The sequence below is a fragment of the Hypanus sabinus genome, chromosome 3 (genome assembly GCF_030144855.1).
Source record: "Hypanus sabinus isolate sHypSab1 chromosome 3, sHypSab1.hap1, whole genome shotgun sequence".
Taxonomy (NCBI): domain Eukaryota; kingdom Metazoa; phylum Chordata; class Chondrichthyes; order Myliobatiformes; family Dasyatidae; genus Hypanus; species Hypanus sabinus.
This window is the reverse complement of record NC_082708.1, coordinates 64,734,818-64,762,384: the sequence shown is the minus strand read 5'-3', so window position 1 is coordinate 64,762,384 and position 27,567 is coordinate 64,734,818. Positions and strand designations below refer to the sequence as shown.

The 27,567-nt window shown below is 40.4% G+C and overlaps 1 protein-coding gene across 2 annotated transcripts in view; it reads left to right on the top strand.

Moving 5' to 3' along the window:
• Positions 1 to 27,567, top strand: part of dlg2 (discs, large homolog 2 (Drosophila)) — a 787,731-nt gene that overhangs the window by 198,072 nt on the left and 562,092 nt on the right. For both annotated transcript variants that reach the window (XM_059964524.1, XM_059964523.1), the window contains exon 5: positions 23,719 to 23,826. In XM_059964524.1, coding sequence (XP_059820507.1) covers positions 23,719 to 23,826 — 108 coding nt within the window. The remainder of the gene's footprint in view (positions 1 to 23,718; positions 23,827 to 27,567) is intronic.

Genomic DNA, 27,567 nt, shown 5'->3' with positions numbered 1-27,567 from the left:
TTCTTAGATACTTGACACTGACATTTCTGGTCGACTCCAAAAAGCACTGCAGATTTACTGGGGAATCTGGAAGTGGCATAGCAACTTTAAGTGAGGTTCATTTTCATTATCTCTTTTTCATGGCCCTGGTGCTTTAATTAGTGTTTCAGAAGGCATTGAAGGCTGGGTAGGTGTGGCCAGAGATCTAGAAGGAAGAGGGGTTGTAGAGTTTGTGCCCATGAATCTGCATAGCTATATTTTTCCAAGATTCATGCTTTCTATTTACACTCTATGAAGAGACATCTATTCCCAGATTAAGGTTTTCTAAATCAGTGATCACAGAGTTCTGTGATCTTTTGGTCGGTGAGTTCTATGCAGGCTTCTTTGCTTGGTAAAATCGGTCTGTAGAAATCAAGGTCATTGTCACCTTAAATTTCCTAAACTTCACATCATTCTGGACAGTGTACCTAACTTGTGCTAATAAAACCATGAGGCATAGGAGCAGACTTAGGCCATTCGGTCCTTCGAGTCTGCTCCAGCCCTGTTCTCCTGCCTTCTCCCTATAACCTTTGATGCCCTTACTTTTGCATAAGTCTTCACTGTGGAAGACAATAGCTGTGTGTCAAATGTTGTCATGTGGGAAGGAAGAGAAGTGGGTGCAGTTATTATTACAAGGGAGAAAGTGCTCAAAAAGCAGAAAGACCTAAAAGTACATAGGTCACCTGGACCAGATGAACTGCAGCCTAGGATTCTGAAGGAGGTAGCGTTAGAGATTGTAGCGGTATTAGAAATGATCTTTCAAAAGTTGTTGTACTCTGGCATGGTGCCACAGGACTGGAAAATTGCAAATGTCACTCCACTCTTTAAGAAAGGATGAAGGCAACAGAAAGGAAATTATAGACCAGTTATCCTGACCTCAGTGGTTGGGGAAGATGTTAGAGTCAATTTATAAGTGTCAGGTGATGGAGCACTTGGTGATACAGCACAAGATAAGACAAAGTCAGCATGGTTTCCTTGAGGGAAAATCCTGCCTGACAACCTGTTGGAATTCTTTGAGGAGATTTCAAGTAGGATAGATAAAGGGGATGTACTGGATGTTGTATACGGATGTTGTATATTTGGACTTTCAGAAGGCCTTTGACAAGGTGCCACACATACAGCTGCTTACCAAGTTAAGAGCCCATGTATACAAGAAAGTTACTAACATAGTTAGAGTATTGGCTGATTGGAAGAAGGCAGCAAGTGGGAATAAAATATCCTTGTCTGGTTGGCTGCCAGTGACTAGTGGTGTTCTGCAGGGGTTGGTTTTGGGACCACTTGTTTTTATGCTGTATATAAATAATTTAGATGATGAAATAGATCGTTTTGTTGCTAAGTTTGCAGATGATACAAATATTGGTGAAGCAGCAGGTAGTATTGAGGAAACAGGTAGGTTCCTGAAGGACTTAGACAGATTAGGAGAATGGGCAAGAAAGTGGCAAATGAAATTGAATGTTGGAAAATGCATGGTCATGCACTTTGGTAGTAGAAATAAATGTGCAGACTACTTTCCAAACAGGGAGAAAATTCAGAAATCTGAGATGCAAAGCAACTTGGGATTCCTTGTACACAACATCCTAAAGATTAACTTGTAGGTTGAGTTGGTGGTGAGGAGGGCAAATGCAATGTTATCATTCATTTCAAGAGTGTAGAATACAAGAGGAGGGATGCGATGCTGAGCCTTTATAAGGCACTGGTGAAGCCTCATCTTGAGTATTGTGTGCAGTTTTGGGCTCTTCATCTTAGAAGAGATGTGCTGTCATTGGAGAGGGTCCAGAGGAGGTTCACAAGGATGAGTCCAGAAATGAAAGGGTTTTCATACAAGGAACATTTGATGGCTCTGGGTCTGTACTCACTGAAATTTAGAAAGAAGAGGGGGTTCTCATTGAAACCTTTTGAATGTTGAAAGGCTTAGACAGAGTAGATGTGGAAAGGATGTTTCCCATGGTGGGAGAGTCTAGGACAAGAGGGCACAGCCTCAGGAGAGAGTGGCATCCATTCAAAACAGAGATTTGGAGAAATTTCTTTAGCCAGATTGTGGTGAATTTGTGGAATTTGTTGTCTTGTACAGCTGTGGAAGCCAGGTTGTTAGGTGTATTTAAGGCAGAGGTTCTTGATTGGACATGACATCAAAGGTTATGGGGGAGAAGGCTGGAAAATGGAGTTGAAGAGGAGAAAAAAATTAGAATCAGCCATGATTAAATAGCGGAGCAGACTCGATGGCCAAATGGCCTCATCCTGGTCCTATGTCTTATGGTCTAATCAAGAACCCATCAACCTCTGCTTTAAATATACCTAATGACTTGACCTCCACATATGTCTGTGGCAATGAATTCCACAGATTCTCCACCCGCTGGCTTAAGGAATTCCTTTTCGTCTCTGTTCTAAAAAGGATGTTCTTCTATTCTGAGATTGTGTCTCCTGGTCCTATATGCCCCTGCTACGGGAAACATCCTCTCCATGTCCACTCTATCTAGGCCTTTAATATTTGATAAGTTTCAATAAGATCCCCACTCATTCTTCTAAATTCCAACGAGTACAGGCTCAAGGTAATCAAATGCTCATCCTACGTCCGTCTTTTAGTTCCTGGAATCATTTTTGTGAACCTTTACTTTACTTTATTGTCACCAAACAATTGATACTAGAGCGTACAATCATCACAGCGATATTTGATTCTGCGCTTCGCGCTCCCTGAAGTACAAATCGAACCTCCTCTGGATTCTCTCCAATTTCAGCACATATTTCTTAGATAAAAGGTCCAAAACTGCACACAATATTCCACGTATGTCAGCATTACATCTTGCTTTTATATTCTAGTGTTCTCAAAATGAATGCTATCGTTATATTTGCCTTGCTTGTCACTAACTCAGCCTGCAAGTTAACCTTTTTTGGAATCCTGCACAAGGACTCAAAGTCCCCTTGCATCTCTGATTTCTGAATATTCTCCCCATTTAGAAAATACACTGTTATTCTTGCTTCCAAATTGCATGGCCGTACCCTACCTTACACAACATTTCATTTGTCACATCTTTGCCTATTCTTCTGATCTGTCTAAGTCTGTCTGCAGACACCCTGCTTCCTTAAAATTACCTACCTCTCCACCTATCTTGGAATCTTATCTTGTTTTAGCATCCTCATGTATGGCATTTTGTCAAAGGCCTTCTGAAAATTCAAGTAAATGACATCCAATAACTTCCCTTTGCCTATCCTGTCTATTATTTCCTCAAAGAATTCCAATAAATTTGTCAGGCAAGATTTCTCCTTAAGACTTTGGCCTATTTTATCATGTGCCTCCAAATACTCTGAAATCTCACCTTTAGTAATGGATTCCAACATCTTCCCGACTACTGAAGTCAAGCTAACTAGCCTATAGTTTCCTTTCTGTTGTCTCCCTCCCTTCTAAAGAATAGTGACATTTGCAATTTTCCAGTTCTCTGGAACCATTCCAGAATCTAGTGATTCTTTAAAGATTATTACTAATGCCTCCACAATCTCTTCAGTTACCTCATTTAAAACCCTGGGATGTAGTCCATCTGGTCCAGGTGATATATCTATCTATCTTCAGACCTTTCAGCTTCCAAGCACCTTCTCCTTAGTAATAGCAACTTCACTCACTTTGGCCCTTTGAAACTCTCAAATTTCTAGCACACTGCTGGTGTCTTCCATAGTAAAGACTGATGCAATTTATTAGATTTGTCAGTCACTTCTTTGTCCCTCATTGCTACCTTCCCAGCATCATTTTTCAGCAGACTGATATCTGTCCCACCTCTCTTTTACTTTATATATATCTGAGAAACGTTTTGGTATCCTCTTTTGTGTTATTAGCTAGCTTACGCTCATACTTCAATTTTTCTCTCCTTATTGTTTTTTGGTTGTCTTCTATTGGTATTTAAAAGCTTCCCCAGTTGTTAGATTCTAATGTTTTTGATCCAAGGTTCTTCAAAAGTCAGCAATGAGACATAAAACTTGTTGCTCACTATTATTTATTAAGCACCAAGAAGACAAAGGTTTTTGGAAAATAGAGTAGTGAGAAAGAAGATGATGGTAAAGAAAAGAGAGAACCAACATGCTCTGTTTTTCTTATACCAGTTTGCTGATTCCATTGAGTGTCTCTAGATAACAGACATTCCATTCATATTTGTAGATCAGAGTTAACCAACCAGATAGCCTCTATTCAAATAATGCGATATCCAAGAAGCTTTCAGTATAGGGAGTAGGCAATTTAGTTGTTTAGCATGGTCTTGATGGGCTGAAGGGCATATTTCTGTGCTGTACTTTTCTACTTTATATAGAAAAATTATAACCACTAGGAAACTCACTGAACAGCTGCACACACTTAGGTAATTATATACAAATACAAACAATCATAAGAATGTTAAACTGCAAAGAAAATAACACATATAGTGTAATCCAACTGTCTCGTCTTTGAACAACACACACAAAATGCTGGTGGAACACAGCAGGCCAGGCAGCATCTATAGGGAGAAGCACTGTCGACATTTTGGGCCGACACCCTTCATCAGGACTAACTGAAAAGAAAGATACTAAGAGATTTGAGAGTAGGAGGGGGAGGGGGAAATGCGAAATGATAGGAGAAGACCGGAGGGGGTGGAGTGAAGCTGAGAGCCAGAAAGGTGATTGGCAAAAGGGATACAGAGCTGGAGAAGGGAAAGGATCATGGGATGGGAGGCCTTGGGAGAAAGAAAGGGAGCACCAGAGGGAGATGGAGAACAGGCAGAGTGATGGGCAGAGAGAGAGAAAAAAAAGAGGAGGGGGAAAAACTAAATATATCGGGGATGGGGTAAGAAGGGGAGGAGGGGCATTAACGGAAGTTAGAGAAGTCAATGTTCATGCCATCAGGTTGGAGGCTACCCAGCTGGTATATAAGGTGTTGTTCCTCCAACCTGAGTGTGGCTTCATTTTGACAGTAGAGGAGGCCATGGATATCAGAATGGGAATGGGATGTGGAATTAAAATGTGTGGCCACTGGGAGATCCTGCTTTCTCTGGCAGACAAGAGCGTAGGTGTTCAGCGAAATTCATGTTTAGTCTCCTCTTTGATTCTGAATCACACATTTAGGATCATTGCATCTGAAAATTCAGAGGGAGGAAAATGTGGTATCTATAGTAACACATTCAAAATGCTGGAAGAACAACAAGTTAGGCAGCGTCTATGGAATAGCTTGTGGTATTTATGTTAAGAATAAAATAATTTATAAAATTACCAAAGTTATGGAAATATTACAAGGCTATTCATTGGATTATGTCATTGTTAGGTAGATTGGTTTTCTAAGTAGGCATATTTACATGAGTGTGAACTGCTCTATTAATGATCACCCTTATAAATGTAAAAAAATGTAAAATATGATAAGGTATTTAGGACAAATATAATGACTCATAATGTTGAGTAACCCCAGCTTGCTAGACTTGAATGAATGCAATCAAAGAAATCCCTTGAATCAGATTGATGTATGTTTATTGATGAATATAATCAGCTAAGTCAGTTATGTCTTCAGACTTGTCAGGTATACAAGTACAACTCTCTGCCTATAACTGCACATGTTCTCCACTTAACTACTAAGAGAAGATCTACTGCCATGTGATTTTGAAAAAACATTTTACCCATGGCGACTTTGAAATGTGTGGAATATATTGGCATAACCCAGCAGATAGAGGCATTAAAAGCATCAGCAAATTCATGTGATACCTGCAAATATACATTATGTGTAATCTCAATTGACATATTGTGAGTATGGAAAATTGGAAAAAATATAACAACAACACTATTAGAATAAATTTCCTAATGTCCAGTTGAAGTCTTCTGGCTGGTTATTGATTTGCTTACTGTAGCTGAGCAGCGTAGGCACTAAGTCAAAGGTTACTAGCACATTAACCACAGTGATTGTTGTCCTTGTTGAGTACCACTTTAGTTTGCTTGCAGTGGCTAACATGTATCCACCTATTTTTAGCTTCTGCTTTCACTGCCCAGTTAGTAATTAAAAACACTAGATAAGGACCTTAATATCAAGCTCCCAGAGGTTCCTTATGTGATTTCTTAATCAGGAACGACTCACCAGGGATCAGGGTTTGTCTTCGTTCTGTTAGATCACTCCAGGAGGCAGAAACCTGTTGAGAAGCAGACTGTGCAGCTTGGGTTAATTTCGTGAAATGGTTAACTAAATTGTCTTCCATTATATGTATACTTGCCTTTCTGAGAAGAGATGTTCCTAGCGGTGACATAGAATGCTCCATTACCACTTCAAATAGATATAATTTAGCTGTCTTGTTTAGGATTGATCTAATAAGACTATAGGAAGAGTTGTAGGCCATGGTAAGTGTTCTTCATGACACTTGGTCAGTCACTCTTGAATGTTTCATTCTTTCATTCAGTTTGTCCTGATGACTGTGGATGATGTGCACAGTGAAAGGACCACTCAATGTTCATCAGTCAACATAACGCCTGACAAACATTCTCAGTGAAATGTGTTCTTTGGTAAGAGTTGATGTGACATGGCAGACCCCATCTAGGAATATAATTCTTGATTAGGGTTTGTGCTGTGCGTGAGGCAGTGGCTTTCCTTGCTGGAATAACTTCCACCTGTGTTCAAAGGTTTAAAGGTACTTTTATTGTCAGGGAAATGTATACGTATACATCTAAAATCCTTTTTATTTGCAACCATCCACAAAAACAGAGGAGTGCCCCAAAGAATGAATGATAGTTAAATGTTTGAATCCCAAATCTCCCCCAGCTCTCCCTTCCCACATATAAGCAACAGCAGCAATGACTCCCCCCTCATCGCCAGCAAAAAAAAATCAGTACCCCCCCCCACCAAAAATTCAAGCGTGCAGCAAAGCATCAATAAAGACACAGACTTGCAGTACCGCAAAGACTACTTGTTCACCCAGTAATTCGACATACCACAGGCTCGCTCTCTCACCCAAATAAGGGAAAAAAGATGTCTCTGTTTCACTTATCAACTGCTACCAGTATGTCTGAGTAGCTTTGACACTAAGCAAAGCAAGGTTAAAAATGGACCAGGTGGGGTAGAGGCACTTAATTGTTGGTAGCTTTTCCATTGCTCCAGGATGCATTTTTACTGGCATGTCATGCATCTTTCAATTGTTTGTGGAGTTTGTGCCCAGAACTTTGAATTCCACCACCTTTGGGAGAATCTGTTGATCATCCTTTCCACTCCCAATGTGTCCTAGGGAGTATGTCTGTGTGACAGATAAAGAAGCAACTTAGTTGGAGTGACGAGACTATGACTAGTGTCATGCCTCTATTGCTTCATCACTGCTTAACCACCCAGCATTCTCCATCCAGAACCACTTTCCCTGGTTAGAGCATTGAGCTTTCTTCTCTCGAATATCTTGTATGTTCATCTGTGATACAGAGTCCAACTTCATTTCTATAACTTGAATTGTCGGATTCATTCATATGTTCTTGGTATTTCTTTTAATTCTTTGACTTTTTTTTTTACTTCTTTTATTTATTATATCTTTTTTCCCTTTCCGGTGCTGCCTTTTTTACAATTTCAGCTGCAAATGCATTTCTATAGCATTCTATTGTCGTCATTTTAGAATGGCTTTTATATTTTAATAGTCACTTCTGATGGCAATTGTATGACAACCATGAGTTTTTGTACTGGTTGGCCTTTCTTGATTGGAGTTCCTTCAGCCATAAGAAATCCCCTTTGTCTCCATAAGTGTCCAAAATCATGATCAACCCCAAAAGCATATTGAGAATCAGTGTAAATATTTGCTGTTCTTCCTTCTGCCACCTTACAGGCTCAATCAGAGTTTTCAGTTCTGCTGGTTGTGCAGAGGTATCAGGACCCATGTGTCCTGTTGCCAACACCTCAGTTTCAGAAACAATGGCATATCCAGCCATTCAAATTTGTCTCTCAAATGCTGAGGAGCCATCGGTGTACAGAGTCAGATCTGGATGTAGCAGAGACGTTTCCTTGTAGTAAATTCCATCATCATGCCATGTTGTTATTCTTGCACTGTCATGTCTAACATGTTCAACTATAACAGTGCAGCTCAATTCACTGAAATTGCTTACTGAATGATGATAGTAGGTGTCTCAAGAGCAGTCGACCACTTGGAGCAGTGAGCAGCTGTTATTTGAAAGGCCCTATTCATAGTAAAGTGTGTATTGAGTGTGTACTTGATCACGCACAATGCTAGAAAGAGCCATGACTGCTAGATAAGTTGCCTGCCCTACTCGTAAACATGAAACCCATCGTAATTATCTACAAAATGCTACGTTATCTAGGTTACCTATTTAATGTCAATTATGCCACTGGCATTTATGAATGTCCTTCATCTCTGTCAGTGTTCAGAGCTTTCTTAATCATGTCAGTCATTTCCATTATCTAAGTTGGTAGAGTAATCATCAATAGGACACTTTTGGTTTCCATGTTGTTGAGTTAAAATTGCCATCATGTAGCCATGTTTCTTGCGGATATATCGAGTAAAATGGTTTACCTATATCAGGGATTCCTAATACAGGTGCAATACAAAATGTTGCCTTTAAAGTTGGAAGCACTTTCAGTTGTTCTTCATTAAGAGTCCCAGAGCGGTCTGAGCGCCTACTGTCCTTCAGCACATTATTGAGTGTTTGAGTAGTTTCAGCATACGGATCAACCCATACCTTGCTGTAGTTATGCAAACCAGAAATGATCAGAGTTGCTGGACTCCTATTGGTAGCTTTGCTGACTTAACGGCCTTCACACGATCCTCAGGATTTCCCTCTTATCTTGGGAAATTTTCTATCCCAGGTAAATCACTTCTTCTTGTTGCAATTGTGCTTTGTTTAGATTTGCCTTGTGACCCTAGGAAAGACCCTGGTCTGTAGCTCTTCCAGCTAGTTAACAATAGGTAAAATGCCTTCTATAGATGGTCTGCTCAGAGGATGCTGCTTCGTACAAGGTGGTAAACTTAAAAGGATTAATTTCTGCCAGGCCACAGTCACTTTTATCTTTCGACCATATGGGATGATTAGTTAATTCTGACTTGGCCAACCTCATAAAGTTCCAAATGACTTGACCCTCCATGAACTCAAAGGAAGAGTTTAAAGTTAACAAGACATCCATTCCAAGTAGAGTTTGCAAGACGTCTCCTTACCCAGAATTGTATTTCTTGTAGGTGAGGACCAAGTTGTAGCTCCACTAACTTGCTTTTAGTTAGTGTAATTCTCTGTTCCCATGCACCATATGCGCATGCACAGATATTAGTCAATAGTATTTTGCACCTTTGGGTAATAGATTTGCTTTTATATATCAGCTCAGCTCCTGTATGCAATAAGAATTCAACACATCAATTTTCTATCAATAATTCAACATATAGGCTGCCTAAATTTTTCTCTATCAAGGCAATAGAGGGGATGTGGATAGGATGTTTCCTATGATGGGAGAGTCTAAGACCAGAGGGCACAGCCTTAGAATAGTGGGGCATCCTCTCTTCAGAATATTTCTTCATCTTTGTGATGTAACTATCCTTCACTTTCTGAATTGTTCTCAGAAACGACAGCCAATGCTGTTCTGCTGTCATTCGTGTCCATTTCCAGTCAACTAATTGCAATTCCTTTCTCATGCTTCTGTAATTCCCTTTACTCTACTGTGATACTGATACATCTGATTTTAGTGCCCCCCCCCCCCTCAAATGAGGAGGTGAATTCTAACATATTATGTTCACTGCCTCCTAAGGGTTTCTTTACTCCCTCATTAAATCTGGTTTATTGTGCAATACACAATCCAGAATTGCCTTTTCCCTTGTGGGTTCAACCACAAACTGCTCTAAGAAGCCATCTTGTAGGCATTCTACAAATTCCACCTGATTTTCCCAATCTACCTGCATATTGAAATCCCCCATGACTATCGTAACATTGCCCTTTTTATATGCCTTTTCTATTTCCCTTTATAATTTATACCCCACATCCTGGCTACTGTTCAAGGACCTGTATATAGCTCCCATCAGGATCTTATTACCCTTACATTTTCAGAGCTCTACCCACAAAGATTCTACATAGTCTGATCCTATGTCTCTTTCTAACGATTTGATTTTATTTTACCAACAGAGCCAACCCATCTCATATGTCTATACCTGTCCTTTCTATACAATGTGTATCCTTAGATGTTAAACTCCCAACTGAGCCATGACTCAGTGATGGCCACAATGTCATACCTGCCAATCTCTAGCTGCATGAATTCAAATATAATGCCTTCAGTCTTGTATTCATTACCCTTTTTGAATTTCCCCCCATGTTGCATTTCAGCTCATACTATTACTAATCTTAGTATACTTCAGTTGGATTCATAGAATAGTGGTATTCTCTTTGAGCATCAGGAAATTTGCATGATATGCAGGAACTCAGGGACTCGGACCATTGTTATATGCATTTATATTAACAATTTGAATAGAAAGTTTGCAGGCAACACTAAAATAATTGGTGTCATTGACAGTGAAGAACGTTATCTTGAACAACAGTGAGATCTTAAGCAGCTTGATAAGTGGGACGAGGAATAGCAAACTGAGTTTATTGTAGATAAGTGACAGGTGTTGGATTTTGAAAAGTAAGATGAAGGTAGAACTTTTTGCATTAAATAGTAGGGCCTAGGGGAATGTTGTAGAAGAGAGGGATATTGGAATTCACGTGGGTGGTTCCCTGAATGTGGCATCTTTGGTATACAGGGTGGTAAGCAAGCCCTTTGGCATGTAGGCCTTCATTAGTCAGTGCACTGAGTGCAGAGGATGGAAAGTTAGGTTGTATAGGATGCTGGAGTATTATGTTTAGTTTTGGTTACCCTGCCATATGAAAGATATTATTAAACTGGAAAGAGTGCAGAAAATATTTACAAGGCATTTCAGGCCTTAACAGACTCGGTTATAGGGAGAGATTGCGTAGACTAGGAACATTTTCCTTGGAACATTGGTATATGAGGGCTGATGTTATAGAGGTGTATAAAATCATGACAGGCTTAGTAAAAGTGAATGCACAGTCTTTTCCTGGGGTTAGGGTATCAAGAACTTGAGGGCATAGGTTTAAGGTGAGAGAGAAAAAGATTTAATAGAAACTCAACAAGCAACATTTTTACATAGACACAAATGGAATGAGGAAGTACTTGAGGTAGGTAGGTACAATAACAACTTAAAAAACCAATTGGACTGGTAAACAGAATGGAAATCTTCAGAGTGATATGGGCCAAATGCAGGCAAATGGGTTAGCTTATATGGGCATTGGTAAGAATAGACCAGTTGGTCTGAAAGAACTGTTTCCATGCTGTGTGACTCAATGCTTTAATCATTTGTTGAAGATTCATTTCATGTGTGATCATGAGAAAAGATCCTCCAGGTCAATTACGTTCATCCAGAAATTTTGTATTTTTATTCTGTGCTCGCTGACATAGTTCAGCCACAGTTTTGCACAGAAGAATAACCTTCAAAGATAATCTGTTTCTCCTCCCATTCATTAGTTATATCTCTATAATAGTTGAGATGATAATTTACTATATCATTCTTTTGATTTTCATTTCTCTTACTCATCCTCACTCTCTTTTAATCCTTGACTCTGTGTATATATTTTAAATATTAATTTCATTTGTTTTAAGTGCGTCAAAACATTACCTTGAAATGTGTCATTTGCATCAAATCAAATCAGCGTGATTTGTGCTACGAGCAGCCTGCAAGTGTCACCAAGCTTCTGGCACCAATATAGCATGTCCACAACTCATTAACCCTAATCATATGTCTTTGGAATGTGGGAGGATAGCAGAGCACCTGGAGGAAACTCAAGCAGTCATGGGGAGAACATATAAGCTCCTTACAGACGGGGATGGGAATTGAACTCCAATCCTACAACTGGTGGCGACTGGTGCCATTGTGACATCAGTGCTGTATTTTGGGGTAAGAGGTCCTGAGTTCGAATCCGGCCGGCTCCCTTGCACACTCTCCATCCATGCCTGGGTTGAGTGTTGACCTAGCAACTCGATTTCGTAAAAAAAAACCTGGAGGGGGATGGGCTTCGCCAGGTTTCAGATGCCCGAGACACGCTGTATGATGAGCAATCACCAAAAAGATCGGTGCAAAAAGCTTGTCATGACGCGCCCCGACAACTCCACCAGGAGTAGTTAAGGGCGCGCGTACACACACACACACACACACACACACACACACACACACACACACACACACACACACACACACACACACACACACACACACACACACACACACACACACACACACACACACACACACACACACACACACACACCCCTAACTACCTACCTACATACAACTGGTGCTATAATAGTACTATGCTAACTGCTGTATGATGTATGTTATGAACTGATGTAAGAATTTATTTATTCCTTTCAGTTGTGAAAATATGTAGCAGCATATACAAGGCAGGCTTTTTCACTTAGATACCATAATGGTGAACTCATCCTTTCCTTTATCTGAGCCACAAACATTCTTTTAGTTTTCCAGACAGTTAACATGTCAAGATAAATATGGATTCTCTCCTAGATGTACAGATGCAGCCACACAATTCTATTTTTACAATCTGAAGAGATAGGGCTGATATTATTATTGGCATCAATTCAGGGTTGATTGTTCAGTAATCCTGTTCAGGTCTATTTTAAATTTGGCCAGAACAAACTCAAGCTGTATCTTAAGCAACACACACAAAATGCTGGAGCAACTCAGCAGGTCATGATGAAACTATGGAAATGAATAAACAGTCAACACTTCATGCTGAGACTGGAAAGGAAGAGGGAAGATGCCAGAATATAAAGGTGGGGGGAATGGAAGGAAGGTAGTGAAAAGGTGATAAGTGAAGCCAGGTGGGTGGGAAAGTTAAAGGGCTGGTGAAGAAGGAATCTGATAGGAGAGAAAGGGAAGAAGGAGGTACACTGGGGGAAGTGAGAAGAGGTAAGAGGTAAGAGTGGGAAATAGAAGAGGGAAGGGGCTGGGAAACATTTTGACAGGAAGGAGAAATTGATGTTCATGTCATCAGGTTGGAGGCTATTCAGACAGAATATGAGGTGTTGTTTGACAGAACGGGAATGGGAATAGGAATTAAAATGGTTAGTCACCAGGAAATTCTGCTTTTGGCTGATGGAGCGGAGGTGCTTGACAAAGTAATCCCTTAATTTATGACAAATCTCACCAATGTAGAGGAGGCTGCATCAGGAGCACTGGATACAATAGATGACCCCCAACAGATTCACAGTTGAAGTATTACCTCTCCTGGAAGGACTGTTTAGGGCCCTGAATGGAGGTGAGGGAAGAGGTGATTGGGCAGATGTAGCACTTTGGCTGCTTGCAAGGATAAATGTGAGGAGGGAGATTAGTAGGGAGGGATGAATGGACAGGAGAATCATGGAGGGAGCAATCCCAGTGGATAGCAGAGATAAAGAAAAAGAAGGGGGTTAAGATTGATTTGGTGATATCATCCCCTTGGAGATAGTGGAAGTTGCAGAGTATGATGTGTTAGATGCAGAGGCTAATGGAGCAGTAGGCTAGAACAAGAGAAACTATCCCTGTTGAGGTGGCAGGAAATATGGTGAGCAAGGATGTCTAGAAAATGGAGGTGAAGCTCTTGAGAGCAGCATTTATGGTGGAGGAAGGAAAACCCCATTCTTTGAAGGATATCTCTGATGTTCCGGAAAGGAAAGCCTCATCTAGTGAACAGATGTAGCCAAGATGAAGGAACTGAGAAAAGCATTGTTACAGGAGTCAGGGTGGGAAGAGTTTGAGGTAAAATAGCTGTGGGGATCAGTAGGTTTACAAAAGATAACAATGGACTGTTTGTCCCAAAAGATGGAAACAGAGAGATCAAGAAAGGGGAAGGAAGTGTCAGAAAAAGACCAAGTGAACTTAAGTACAGGGTGGTAATTGGAGGCCAAATTGATGAAATTTATGAGTTCAGCATGGGTGCATGATGAAGCACCAGTGCAGTTGTATATATAGTGAAGGAAGACTTGGGGATTATTACTAGGGAAGGCTTGGAACATGGACGGTTCTACATAGCCAACAAAAAGGCAGGCATGACTGGGGCCTATAGAAGTGCCATAGCTACCCCTTGAGTCTGGAGTAAGTATGAGTAGCCAAAGGAGAAATTGTTGAGGGTGAAGATCAGCTCTGTCTGGAGAAAGTGTGAGGAGCTGATATGGAGAAATTGGGATGAGGCTGTATTGGGATGTTTCTTATTTTTCATTCTGTTTCAACTAATCTTTACTGTCTTACAGTCATCTCATATCCTAATTTAGAACAAGGAAGCAGGTGTGTATTATTCTTCGCAGAAGTTCCTTGAGATCAAGTATAATGTACTTTCACACTATTGTTTGGATTCTGAGTAGTTAATAGTTCCTATATAGTGACTGAGACACTTACACAGAAGGAACAGGTGGTGGCTGAAGGAATAAGCAGGTGGGCTACTTGTGAGGTGGACAGTAGTCAGAGATTTCAAGTAGGTGGGGATGATGCTTTGAATGCATCCCTGAACCTTTAATCTGCTTACATGGGAATCTCTTCCCATGGTAGAGATCAGAATAGAGTGTCTCTTCTGTGAGTATTGTGTTGGATATGTAGATAACATGGACTGTCCAACATAGAAGTCAATCCTGGAATATTGGCTTGTGAGGGGACGCTGGCATTGGTTTTCTTGCCCAGTTGGAGACATTTGCAGAGACAGTGTACCATTTCCCATCATACTGGCAGTGTATATGTATATACATTTGGATTAAGCATTTCATTTCACACAAGCAAGATAACACTTAAGAGGGAAATCAGGAGGGCTAAAAGAAGACAAGAGGTCACTATAGCAGACCAGATGATGGAGAATTCCAAGGGTATATACAGATATGTTAAAAATAAAAGGATAGCAAGAGACCAAATTGGTCCTCTTGAACATCTGTGTGGTCATCTATGCATGGAGCCAAAAGAGATGGGGGATTTCTTAAATGGATTTTTTTTTTGTATTTGTACTTACTTGGGAGATGGACACAGAAACTATAGAAGTGAGACAAAACAGCAGTGAGGTCATGGACCATATATGGATTACAGAGGAGAAGCTACTTTCTGTCTTGAGACAAATTAGGGTGGATAAGTCCCCAGGGTCTGACAAAGTTATTCCTCAGACATAGTGGGAGGCTGGTGCAGAAATTGCAGCGGCCTTACCAGAGGTGGCTACTTAAACGTCTGTAGCCATGCGTGAGGTGCTGGAGGATTGGGGGATAGCTAATGTTCTTCTGTTGTTCAAGACTGGCTCTTATAATAAGCTGAGATATTATAGGCTGATGAGCCTGACGTCAGTAATGGGTAAGTTATTAGATTGCATTCTAAGGGGCCAGATATATAAGTATTGGAATAAACAGAGACTGCTTAAGGATTATAAGCATGGCTTTGTGCTTGAAAGTCATGTCTGACTAATCTTATAGAGTTTTTTGAGGAGGTTTTCTGTGTTTCTATGTTACTAGGAAAGCTGATGAAGGAAAGGTGGTGGATGTAGTCAACAAGGCCTTTGACAAGGTCCTTCTTGGTCAAGAAGTTTTAGTCACTTGGCTTCAGAAGGAGGTAGTAAATTTAAATTGGATTTGTGCGAGAATTCAGAGAGTGGTAGTAGATGGTTGCCTGTGACTAGTGATGTGATACAGGAATCAGTGCTGGGTGCATTGTTGCTTGTCATCTATATCAGTGACCTGGGTGACAATGTGACAAACTGGCTGTGATGGAGAATGCTCGATAAATGCACCCCTTATAAACACACACCCACACACACACACACACACACACACACACACAGTCAGTCACCCCCCCCCCCCCACCTTGCGACTGAGTGTGCCCACTTCTGTATCTTCCCCCCCAGTATATTCTTTTAATGTATTCTATAGGGTTGGCTATAGTTTTATAATGTATTCTATAGGGTTGGCTTTGTTTTGCCTTTCCCACCATACATGGTGGAATACTCCATTTCTTTAGTAATGAGAATGTGTAAATGTGCATGTATGATTGTAGCTACATTTTGGTGTGTTTCCTATTCTAATTCATGTGTAGTTTTAAGTTAACTTTTTTAGTGATTAAAGATGCTATGCCCTGGTGTTGATTTAAAAGAGCTCTTCAATCTCAGTGGAAGAGAGAGATCGAGCTGCCTGGAGTTCACACTGGGCAAATAGTATGGAGCTATATATTGTGTTTTTGGTACATAGATAACACCTTGTAATTATTGGCAATTTCCTTTTAGCTGTTTTTGCTAATTTTTTATAAGTTTGATTTCTCATACACCTAATAACCATGCTTGCATTTAAGTGCTGATCAACACCAGCTATATTTTTCTTTGGTCAAAACCCATGTATCTAACACTGGTTCAACAAGTTTATGGATGACATCAAGGTTGGGGGTGCAGAGGACCGTGAGGAAAGCTTGCAGAGGGATCTGGGCCAGCTGGTAAAATGGGCCAAAAATGGCAAATGGAAGTTAATGCAGACAAGTGTGAGGTGTTGCACTTTGGGAGGACAAACCAGTGAACAGCAAGGCATTGAGGAGTACAGCAGAACAGAGGGATCTGGGAATACAGATCCATTATTCCTTGAAATCGGTGTCACGGGTAGGTAGGGTCATATAGAAAGCTTTTGGCATGATGCCCTTCATAAGTCAAAGTATTGACTATGGAAGTTGGAATTTTATGTTGAAGTTGTATAAGACATTGGTGATGACTAATTTGGAGTATTGTGTAAAGTTCTGGTCACCTACCTACAAATATGGTATCAATAAGATTAAAATAATGCTGAGAAAATCTACAAAGATGTTGCCAGAACTTGAGGACCTGAGTAATGAGGAAAGATTGAATAGATTAGGACTTAATTCCCTGGAGCAGAGGAGAATGAGTGATATTTGATAAGAGTTATTTAAAATTATATAGATAGGGTAAATGCTAGCAGGCTTTTCCTACCAAGGTTGGGTGAGACTATAACTATGGGTCTTAGGTTAGGGGTGAAAGGTGAAATGTTTAAGGGGAACATGAAGGACTATTTCTCCATTCAGATTGTAGTTAAAGTATAGAATAAATTACCAGTAGAAGTGGTGGATGTGGGTTTGATCCCAATATTTAAGAGAGGTTTGGCGAACTATGGAAGCCTATAGTCCAGGTGCAGGTTGATGGAGCTAGGCAGAATAATAGTTTGACATGGTCTAAATGGTCCAAAGACTGTGTTAGAGTACTCTATGACTCTTAAGCAATCAGTGTGAATGATGAAAATAACATAAAATGATGTGGTCAAATCATAATTAGTTACCCTATTTCTTAAATGATGAAAATAAACTTGATAATTCATGGCTATTGACATTTTACTACCACATGAGTCAAACAATAACTAAGAAGGAAGGAAAAGGATTTAAGGTACTGAGGCTATTTAATTATATCCTAAATAATAAACAGATTGTTCAGATGGAAGTGTGTATAAAGTTTCTTTGTGAGTCTTTTATACAGTACCAGTCTTATACCATTATGTATCAGCAAGGACAATGTATATAACTAGTGATCCAGAAATATCGTGAGCTCCCTTTAAAAATTTGTAGCAAATTCACCAGGGAAAAGGACCAGCAATTAGTGGGACAATTTACAGTGGACTGAAATGATTGAGGATATAGACATTAACAAAGACGATCTGCTGGAGCTTTTGAAAAGCATTAAATTAGATAAGTCGCCGGGACTGGGTGAGATATACCCCAGGCTACTGTGGGAAGCAAGGGAGAAGATTGCTGGGCTTCTGGCAATGGTCTTTGCATCATCAATAGAGATGGTAGAAGTACTGGAGGATTGGAGGGTTGCAAATGTTGTTCCCTTGTTCAAGAAAGGGAGTAGGGATAACCCAGAAAATTATAGACTAGTGAGTCTTACTTCAATGGTAGGCAAGTTGTTGGAGAAGATCCTGAGAAGTAGGATTTATGAGCATTTAGAGTGTTACGAAATCCCGTAACTGGATCACTTACCAGCAAAGATAGAGAGGTCCGTTGAAGTCTGATGGTACTATTTTAAAAAGTATTTATTGATAAAGGGGCACAAAAATAAGATTAATGCAAACATACAAATAATATACGTCATCAATACTAAATCTAAAGCGCAGGTATGATCATAACCAATAAAACGTAACTCTATCGTTGTCTAGGGGATAATGTAATGTCCGATGGAAATATAAAAGTCATTAGCTCGTTCAGGCTGCAACATTTTGGGTTTAAGAGAGGGAGGCGTTTAAACTTGCCCAAGTCTTTTATGATGCCAATCCATTGAGTCAGGGGAGCAGGTTTCCCCATTGTTAGCTCAAGAGCCGTTTTCCGTGGTTTCAGTCACCAATTCCAGCCACGGAATTGAATGCACGTGGCTTGGTTTCCGATGACCGTCTGCTGTTACGTGGTCGCTTAATGTTTCTTCTGGTGCGTCTGAGGGGTTGTTCCTACAGCCCCTCTTTTATTCTGACTCGCAGGGTCGTAGATGTCAATCAGGTTGGGGGTGATGCAATCTCTCCCTCAACCAGCCCACTTTGCCCAAGGGCATTCACGTAGCAGAGCATCTCAATCCACAAATCTGTCTCCAAGAGACAATGGCCATGTCCCGTAGCTTTACATTGCTACTGGGGGGAGAAACGTGACATCCTGCGCACGTCTCCCCCTCATGTCTTGGGCCCCCCCTTTTGACTCAACCCAACAGTGATCTGGCGATTCTCACAAAGGAGGGGGCTACGGACGTAACACCCCCTTTCTTCAACGCGTTTTTTACCATCAGGAAAAGAATGAAATAATACCGAGTCTTACCGAGTCTTAATACCGAGTGTTAGAATCCAACACAACACCAAAGTTTTTTTTCTACAGAGTAATATAGTTATACATTCAATTCAGTATCTAAACAGTTAACAATTTCAGTGTCACTTTCTTTAATATCTTAACATCTTGTACCATACTAACGTCTTGTAGCATCAGACTTCAATTTAATAACCACCTATTTTATTATTTTTCTTCAGCAACAAAACTAAGGAGGTGTGCTCTTAGCTTACGTGCATCTACAAAAGTTTATGTAAATACTAGTCTTTTGGTCGTTTTCAAACTGAACAGGCAGGCTTCCAAGGGGGTTGTCTTTATTATTCACAGGCTTTGTCGAAATCCCGTACAACCGGCTTTGCTATTTAAAAATGGCGTCCCCCTTAACCGTCGCCTCTTTTCTGGGGAATTTGAGTAAGGTGGCAAGATAAACCCTCGCCTGCCTGTTCCATAGGAATTATTTTATCAACACCGTGTCCCAAACTTAGCCCATCTTCTGAATTTCCACCTACCTCTGTAATTTTACACAGGTGGCTAACCCTCTCGTCAGGCCCCTTCAGACTATGTGGTTTCAGTTCGACTACCTTGCTCAAGCAGCATTTCAAATTCTGCCCTTTTACAACACACGCTGGAATAACAATAGCGTGGGGGGCCCTGTCCTATTCCGGCTTAATCTGTAAGCGATCTGCAGGGCTTAAAATTTCTTCATTTGATTTGGGAACTACAGATTTCCCGTTTCCTTCAATGATAATTCTTATCTCCCCATTCTTAAACTCTGCATTAACTTTAAACACACCTTGGAGCTCAAACACCTGGGAACTCTCACTTCCCACAGTTACCAAGATTAACCCTTTTTTCACTGAAACAAGTCTATCTGACCCACAAGGATGGCCGTCCTGTTCCACTGAATCAAATACCTCAGACTTTTTCTGAGCTCCGTTACTAGGTTCAGTACCATGTGCATCCCCATCTTGGACACACTCAAACGGGACATTGGCCTCTTCCAGGCTTTCAATACCCGTACCCTTTTCAAATTCTAAATTCCCCTGATCCTCCCAGGTACTCTCTATGCAACTCCCTTCTGGAGTAAACTCAACTCCGCAGCCTGAAACAACCTCATCTGCCAACCCAGCAGACTTCTTCGAGGAAATGGCATCCTTTTCCTTTAGGACTGCCCTCATTTCATTATCGGGAACACCTTTAGAATTTTCAACTTCTTCAAACAGTTTTGCCAAACCAGACAGATCATCCTCGTCCAACTCTGGACCTCTTAACCACTCTAGCGGTTCCTCATCTTTATCTTTATTCCTCATCTTTATCCTCTAGGACCTTTCTCCTCGCTAAGGGCAGATCTACCTCCGCTTCCTTACCCTCTTTTACTTTACTACTCTTCGTTTTACCACCGTCTAAACTCTTGTGGTACAAGGTCGGTAGAAACGCCTCGGCCAAATCGTAACTGGCCGGATTTAAACTGCTCTCGTTCTCAGCTGCCTTTCTCAACAGGCTGCGAGTGACCGCGCATGCGGGGTAGATCTTGGAATCTAGGGGCGGGGCCACTGCACTCACCGGCCGGCTGGCCATCGTCATGGCTGCCCAAACCTTACCACCTGCTAAATCGTTACCGAGAAGGACGTCCACGTCCTTCCTCGGGAATTCTGATCGCACCCCTATTTCAACTGGTCCAGATACCAGCTCACAATCCATAATGACTTATGTAAGGGCACCATTTCTATTCCTTTACTTATCCCCTTTACAGCTACCATTCTCGTCTTTCGACCAAACTCTAGTACCTTACTGCTGATCAACGACAGCTCAGCCCCCATGTCTCTCCAGATCCGTACAGGAACTGGTGTGTCTCCCTCCCTCACAGACATGGTTCCGTGTGACAGACAAGTTTCCAACCCTTCTTGTACTCTTTCTACCCGGGGCTCTCTTGTCGATCTACTGATTACGACAGCACATCCGATAGGGACTGCTGCTTTCCCCTTTCCTGTTTCTTTTCTCAGAGCAAAGCACCGCGATGCAATATGTCCCATTTTTCCACAATTAAAACAGGTCAAGCCCGGAAATCTCTGGCCGTCTGGCCTTTCCCCCTCGACCTTACCACTAGCTTCTGGCGGGACCTCTGCCTCAGCCGGTGGACTTTCTCGATCGTTCCCACGGTCTCTCTGGGTACTTTTATTGGAGGAAAACTTTGTCTTGTGGGTTAGGGCATATTCATCTGTGAACCTAGCAAATTCTGAGATGGACTTATCCAGCTTCTCATTCAGATACATCCGGATATCCTCCGAAACACACCCTTTAAATTCCTCAATCAGAATTAACTCCCTGAGACACCTATAATCTTCTCCCACTCTCTCTGCGGTGCACCACCGGTCCAAGAGCACACCCTTCTCATAGGCAAACTCAGTATGCGTCTGATTCCACCCTTTCTTTAAACTTATAAACTTTTGTCTATAAGCCTCAGGTACTAGCTCATAACCTTGGAGAATGGCCGCCTTTACTTTGTCATAACTCTCCTCCTCTCCCTCCTCCATGGTCAACGCCGTATATGCCCGCTGTGCCTTCCCCTTTAACACACTTTGTAACAGCGCCACCCACTGACCTTTGGGCCACATCTGATTCACTGCCACCTTTTCAAAAAGCAAGAAGTAACTATCGACGTCCGTTTCCTCGAATGGAGGTACTAGCCTCAATTCTCGACTAACATTGAAATGCTCCTCTCGGTCTGACCCCGGAACTCGTGGCTCCTGCCATAACTTCTCCATCTCCAAGTCATGTTTCCTCTGTTTCTCTTTTTCATCTGCTTCCAGCTGTTTTAACTTCATTTCATGCTCTCTCTCTCTCTTGGTTCTCTCCCTCTCTTGCCCTCTCTCTCGGCCCTCTCCCTCTCTTTCTCCCTCTCGGCTGCCTCCAGCTGCTTTAACTTAATTGCTTGTTCCAACTTTAATTTCTCCAACTCTAACTGAGCCGTCCCACTAGCGGGTGCCTCTTCAGGGATATTTTCCAATACCTCATCTGTAAACACCTTCTTCCCAATATAATACTGAGTTATTGCCCTTCGCACCTCCCGCTTTTTTATTGACAACCTCACCCCTGCGCGGTTTAACTCCTTTGCCAATTTTATCAAGTCCGATTTTTAGGCCACCTTCAGCACCTCCAGAGTCAGGTTTTCTATAAATTCACCCACATCCATCTTTGCTGGTTTCCCGTCTGGCTACCCGCGTAACCAGATCCAAGTTTTCGACTTACAATCCTGATTCACTGGCCTCCCAATTTGGTATCAAATCCCGAGACGAGAACCCCAACTGTTACGAAATCCCGTAACTGGATCACTTACCAGCAAAGATAGAGAGGTCCGTTGAAGTCTGATGGTACTATTTTAAAAAGTATTTATTGATAAAGGGGCACAAAAATAAGATTAATGCAAACATACAGATAATATACGTCGTCAATACTAAATCTAAAGCGCAGGTATGATCATAACCAATAAAACGTAACTCTGTCGTTGTCTAGGGGATAATGTAATGTCTGATGGAAATATAAAAGTCATTAGCTCGTTCAGGCTGCAGCGTTCAGGCTCACCACACCACAGGAATAATGTGGATACTGTAGAAAGAGTGCCGAGGAGATTTTCAAGGATGTTGCCTGGATTGGAGAACATGTCTTACAAGAATAGGTCAAGTTGACTTGGCCTTTTCTCCTTGGAGTGACAGAGGATGAGAGGTGACCTGATAGAGGTGTATAAGATGATGAGAGGCATTGACCTTATGGATAGCCAGAGGTTTTTTCCCAGGGCTGAAATGGCTAAAACGGGGGTGGCGGGGGTCATTGTTTTAAGGTGCTTGGAAGTAAATACAGAGGGGATGTCAGGAGTAAGTTTTTCATACAGAGTGATGGGTGTGTGAAATGACCTGCTGGCAATGGTGGTGGAGGCAGATTCAATAGGGTTTTTTAAGAACTCTTAGATAGATACATGGAGCTTAGAAAAATAGAGGGCTATGTTGCAGGGTAATTCTAGGCAGTTTCTAGAGTAGGTTACGTGATCAGCACAATGTTGTGGGCCGAAGGGCCAGTGATATACTATAGATTTCTATGTTCTATATATGAGGGTAGAAAGGATCTGATAAAGTTTGTACTTCATCCTGGATAATTTCTGTTAATTTCCTTATATGTACAAGATACTGTCAATATAGATTTAGCTGAATACAATAAAAAGATGTTGGTGCAAGTTGACAGATATGTGGTTTCTTACACTTGTGCAGGCCACATGTACCATAAAGTTTTCTCTGCTTGTGACAGGCATATAGTGTTTGTACTGGAGGTTTGTCATGCAACAGAATAGTGAACCACTCTATTTTTCAACTCCATCTGCCTGTTTGAAATTACCATTCTTCAAACACCAAATTGGAGATTATGATAAAATGTTTTTTGAAGTTTGAATTGTTTGGAAATTAAGTGAAAAATAAATGTGAATTAATAGCATTTGTACTTTAACAAAAATTGTACAAGTCAAACAAAGTTTGATCAAAACTGTTACCACTGTTCTTTCTCCACATGATCTGCCTGACCTGCTGAGTATTTCCAGCATTTTTTTGTTTATACTTTTGTATTGTAGAAACTGAAATATTTTGCATTTATATACATTTATCGGCTGTGGTTTATATAGCCAAGATGATATTATCAAAGGAGGTGTTGAAGAAACATCTGGATTTTCTGTATGAATTTTAAAGAAAGCAATAGATGGTTATGCATTTTATTAAGTTTTACACTTTATCTAATCTGTGAACTTTGATATATGGAGTAATATTTCCATACAGGACACAGCCATAAGTATATATGTACTAAAAAAAAACCTTCTAATCTTTTTTTTTAATTGTAGCCAGTTGGGACAGAACAAGACACAATACTGGCAAGAGGGGAGGAAGAAACTGATGAACCAGAAGGAGAACCGCCATCAAAATTGCAAGAACAATGGGAACATTTTGAAGTATGTACAATATTTGTTCTTGTTTCATTGATAAGTTTCACTGAATCAAATCAACAATGTCTTCAAATGCTGAACACAAGTTTTTCTTTTGAAACTTATAACAAGAGTACAGCCCCAGCTGTTTGGGTTGTAGAACGTGCATTATTGAAGTTATACAAAGCAGATAAAATGATATTTCACCAATCTGATATTGTGACAACTCTTCTGTATAAGGCAGAGCCACTGATAAAGGAAAAAGTGGAGTCAATCCACTTGGTCAATGCTGGTGTTGCTAATCCTGTTAATATTTTGAAAGATATAGATTAATTAACAGTTATTGTAAGTTTGGAAAAGGTAGTTTGTGCCTGACTAACTTGACTGAGTTTTTGAGAAAGTAGCAAGAAGTGTTGGCAATGATAGCGTTATTGGTGACGGTATAAGATGATAATTTCAATTCAAATCTGCCTCAGCTGGAATGTTGATGATTATTTTAATAATTTAAATTATATTTCCTAGGTTGTTCTACATGATAAAATGCTAATTGCTTTTATTATATATATTGATATATATCAATGATGTATGGTTTAATGTGAAGCATGATTGATAAGTTAGCAGATTGTACAAAAATTGGGCTTGCTGTTGATAAAATAGAAGGAAGTTGTAGTATGAAGAGAAATATCAAAAATGAAATGGCAGAAGGATGCATATGTTGTGCAACAGTGCTATCGTAGAGGGAATTCAATTACAAAAGAAGATATAGCAACTTAATAGGATACAGAGAAGTGTCAAAGATTATTAGATCTCTGAAGTTCATGGCCACAAAGCTCATGGGGCAGGTAGAAAATGTGGTTCAGAAAACATATGATACATGATACACTCACAAACACAAACACACACACACACACACACACACACACACACACACACACACACACACACACACACACACACACACACACACACACACACACACACACACACACACACACACACACACACACACACATATATAGATATAGAAGTTTGTCAGAGTTGTAGATGTCAAGCTGAGTCTTTGAAAACTCCAAAGGAAGTAGAGACACTGCTGTGCTTTCTTCATAATTGCACTTATGTGCTGGGCACAGGATAGGTCCTCTGAAATTGTAACACCAAACAATTTAAAGTTGCTAACCTTTTCCACCTCTGATCTTCTGATGAGGACTGGCTCATGGACCTCTGGTTTCACCCTCTTGAAGGCAATAATTATCTCCTTGTCTTGCTAACATTGAGTGAGAGGTTGTTGTTGCGGCACCACTCAGCCAGATTTTTAATCTCCCTCTTATATGCTGATTCATCACCACCTTTGATTTGGACTAAAACAGTAGTGTCATCAGTAAACGTGAATATGGCTTTGGGGCTGTACTTAGTCACACAATCATAAGTGCAGAGCGAGTAGAGCAGGGGGTTAAGCACACAGCTTTGTGGTGCACCTGTGCAGATGAGATTGTGGAGGAGATGTTGTTGTTATTCTGAAGTGACTGGCTTCTGCAAGTCAGAAAACTGAGGATTAACTGATTAAATTTTTAAGGGTTATCCCAGTAGAGTTTTATCATACACAAAACATGGATGCTCCCAGTACAGGTCGATGGGAGTAGGCAGTTTAAATGGTTTCAGCATGGACTAGATGGGCCAAAAGGCCTGTTTCTGTGCTGTACTTCTCTGTGACTCTATGACCCTAAAAGTGATCTCATCACTGCAGCAGAGGAAATATATAATTACACTAGTTAGTTTACTCAGGAAGTTTATAAAGATATTTCTGTGACTGAATAATTTATCTAGAAAGATACAGTAGGTTTTTTTGCGAAGAGAGTTGTGGTTGAAATCGAATGAAGGAACCGATCTGGACAGGGCAATTAGGAAGGGCCTCTGTCTTACAGCAGAAGATCAATAAGCATGAGGACACACTTAAGTTACTTGGTATATGGAATAGAAAATGTTGGCAGCCCAAATGCTTGATAGATACAGCAACACTCTAAGTGCAACAAAAATACATTTGATGAAAACTTGTGATGTGATTATCCTCAGGACTACCATTCAATAGCAATGAAAGGGTCAGCTCTACAGATCTTTTTTCAGCATGTACAAAATATATAGTATGGAAGCTTTTTATGCTGAATATTTCTATGGTTTATTGATATGTAGCTTTACTTTTTTGAATTTGTATAATCTTTTAAAGTCTAAACTATAAAATTAACTATGGTTAGCTCAAATTGATATTCTTACTCAAGGAGTTTAAAGTAAAAATACATGAAAAAAATATCTTTACATGCTTTATTTTGTGGAAGTACTAAAGTACGTTTTACTTTGTAAAGTCATCATCAGCCAAATGTGGCTTGTCTCAGGTTAAAAACTAAAATGCTAGGAATACTTGGCAGATTGAAGAGGTCACCCCTGAATATTGGCTTCTTGTTTATATGCAGAGGCATCATTGGTAATTTTGATTCTGGTATCAACTGATATAAAAATATTGTTTAGTATATTTTGCTATGTTGCAATTGAGAGCAAATATTTCTGGTAATTAAAATTCTAGCGCCTCCATAAAATATTTTCTAAATCTTTTGTGCTACTTCAGTCATTTCAACAAGCAATCTGTTGGGAGCTCTGTGGGTCCAGCAGCATCTGTGGGGTGAATGGAACTGTCAGCATTTCAGGTCGAAATCTTGAATCTGGGTTAAACTGTGATTAAAAGAACTTCAGATGTGATGAGAGGAAGAGTACTTTGGGAATATACGGCATCACAAAGTTTTACTAATGCTGAAATCAGTAGATACAGAGGGAAGATGATTGACTGGATTCATTGTCTATTTGTAGCCAGTTATTTCACCACAGGATGTTACTGAAGAACTTGGGGAACAATTCCCAACTCGAATATCTTGAGCATTCTTTCAATGGCTTTCATTTCATTAAAATAATAGATTTAGTGGTGCTTGCTGCTAATTGCACAATTTTCAATAAAAGCTACATTGGCAGAGTGATCTAGTGATCTAAAAATGATACACTAGGCTAAATTCTGAAATGAGGGTGTTCTGCTATCATGGGTAGCTGAAGATCTATATTCTTTGAGGTTTAAAAGAACTAATTGATCTGTTTGAAACACTTAAGATCTTCAGAAGCATGACAGTCCAGATGCCAAGATACAGTGCCTTGATAAAGTATTCAGTCTCCAACCCTTTGTTCATGTAAATGAATATTACAACCAGGGATTTCGATCAATTTAACTGAGAATTTTTATTTGTGAATCTCATGTTCTTCTTTTTTTTACACAGTAGAGCCGAACAGGGAAAATTGTAAAGCATGAAAAACTAAAAAGCCAAAACTGAAATGTCAGCAGTTCAAAATATTCATCCCCCTTTTATCAGTACTTAGTTGTATCACCTCTTGCAGCTATTACAGTCAGTTTTCTTTCTGAATTAACCTCTATTAGCTATGCACAACATTATAGAGCAAGATTTGCCCACTTCTCCTTTCAAAATTGCTCAAGCTGTGCCAGGTTAGTTGGGGAGTGATAGTGGACAGCAATCTTGAGGTCTTGCAGATATGCTCGATTGGGTTTAGGTCAGGACTCTGACTGGACCACTCAAGGACTTCAATTTTCTTCATTTGAATCCAGTCCATGGTTGCTCTGGCAGTGCGCTTTGAGTCATTGTCCTACTGAAAGGTTAAACTTCTGCCCCAATATATATTTGCTGGCAGAGGCTAGCAGATTTTTAACTCTCTGTGTTT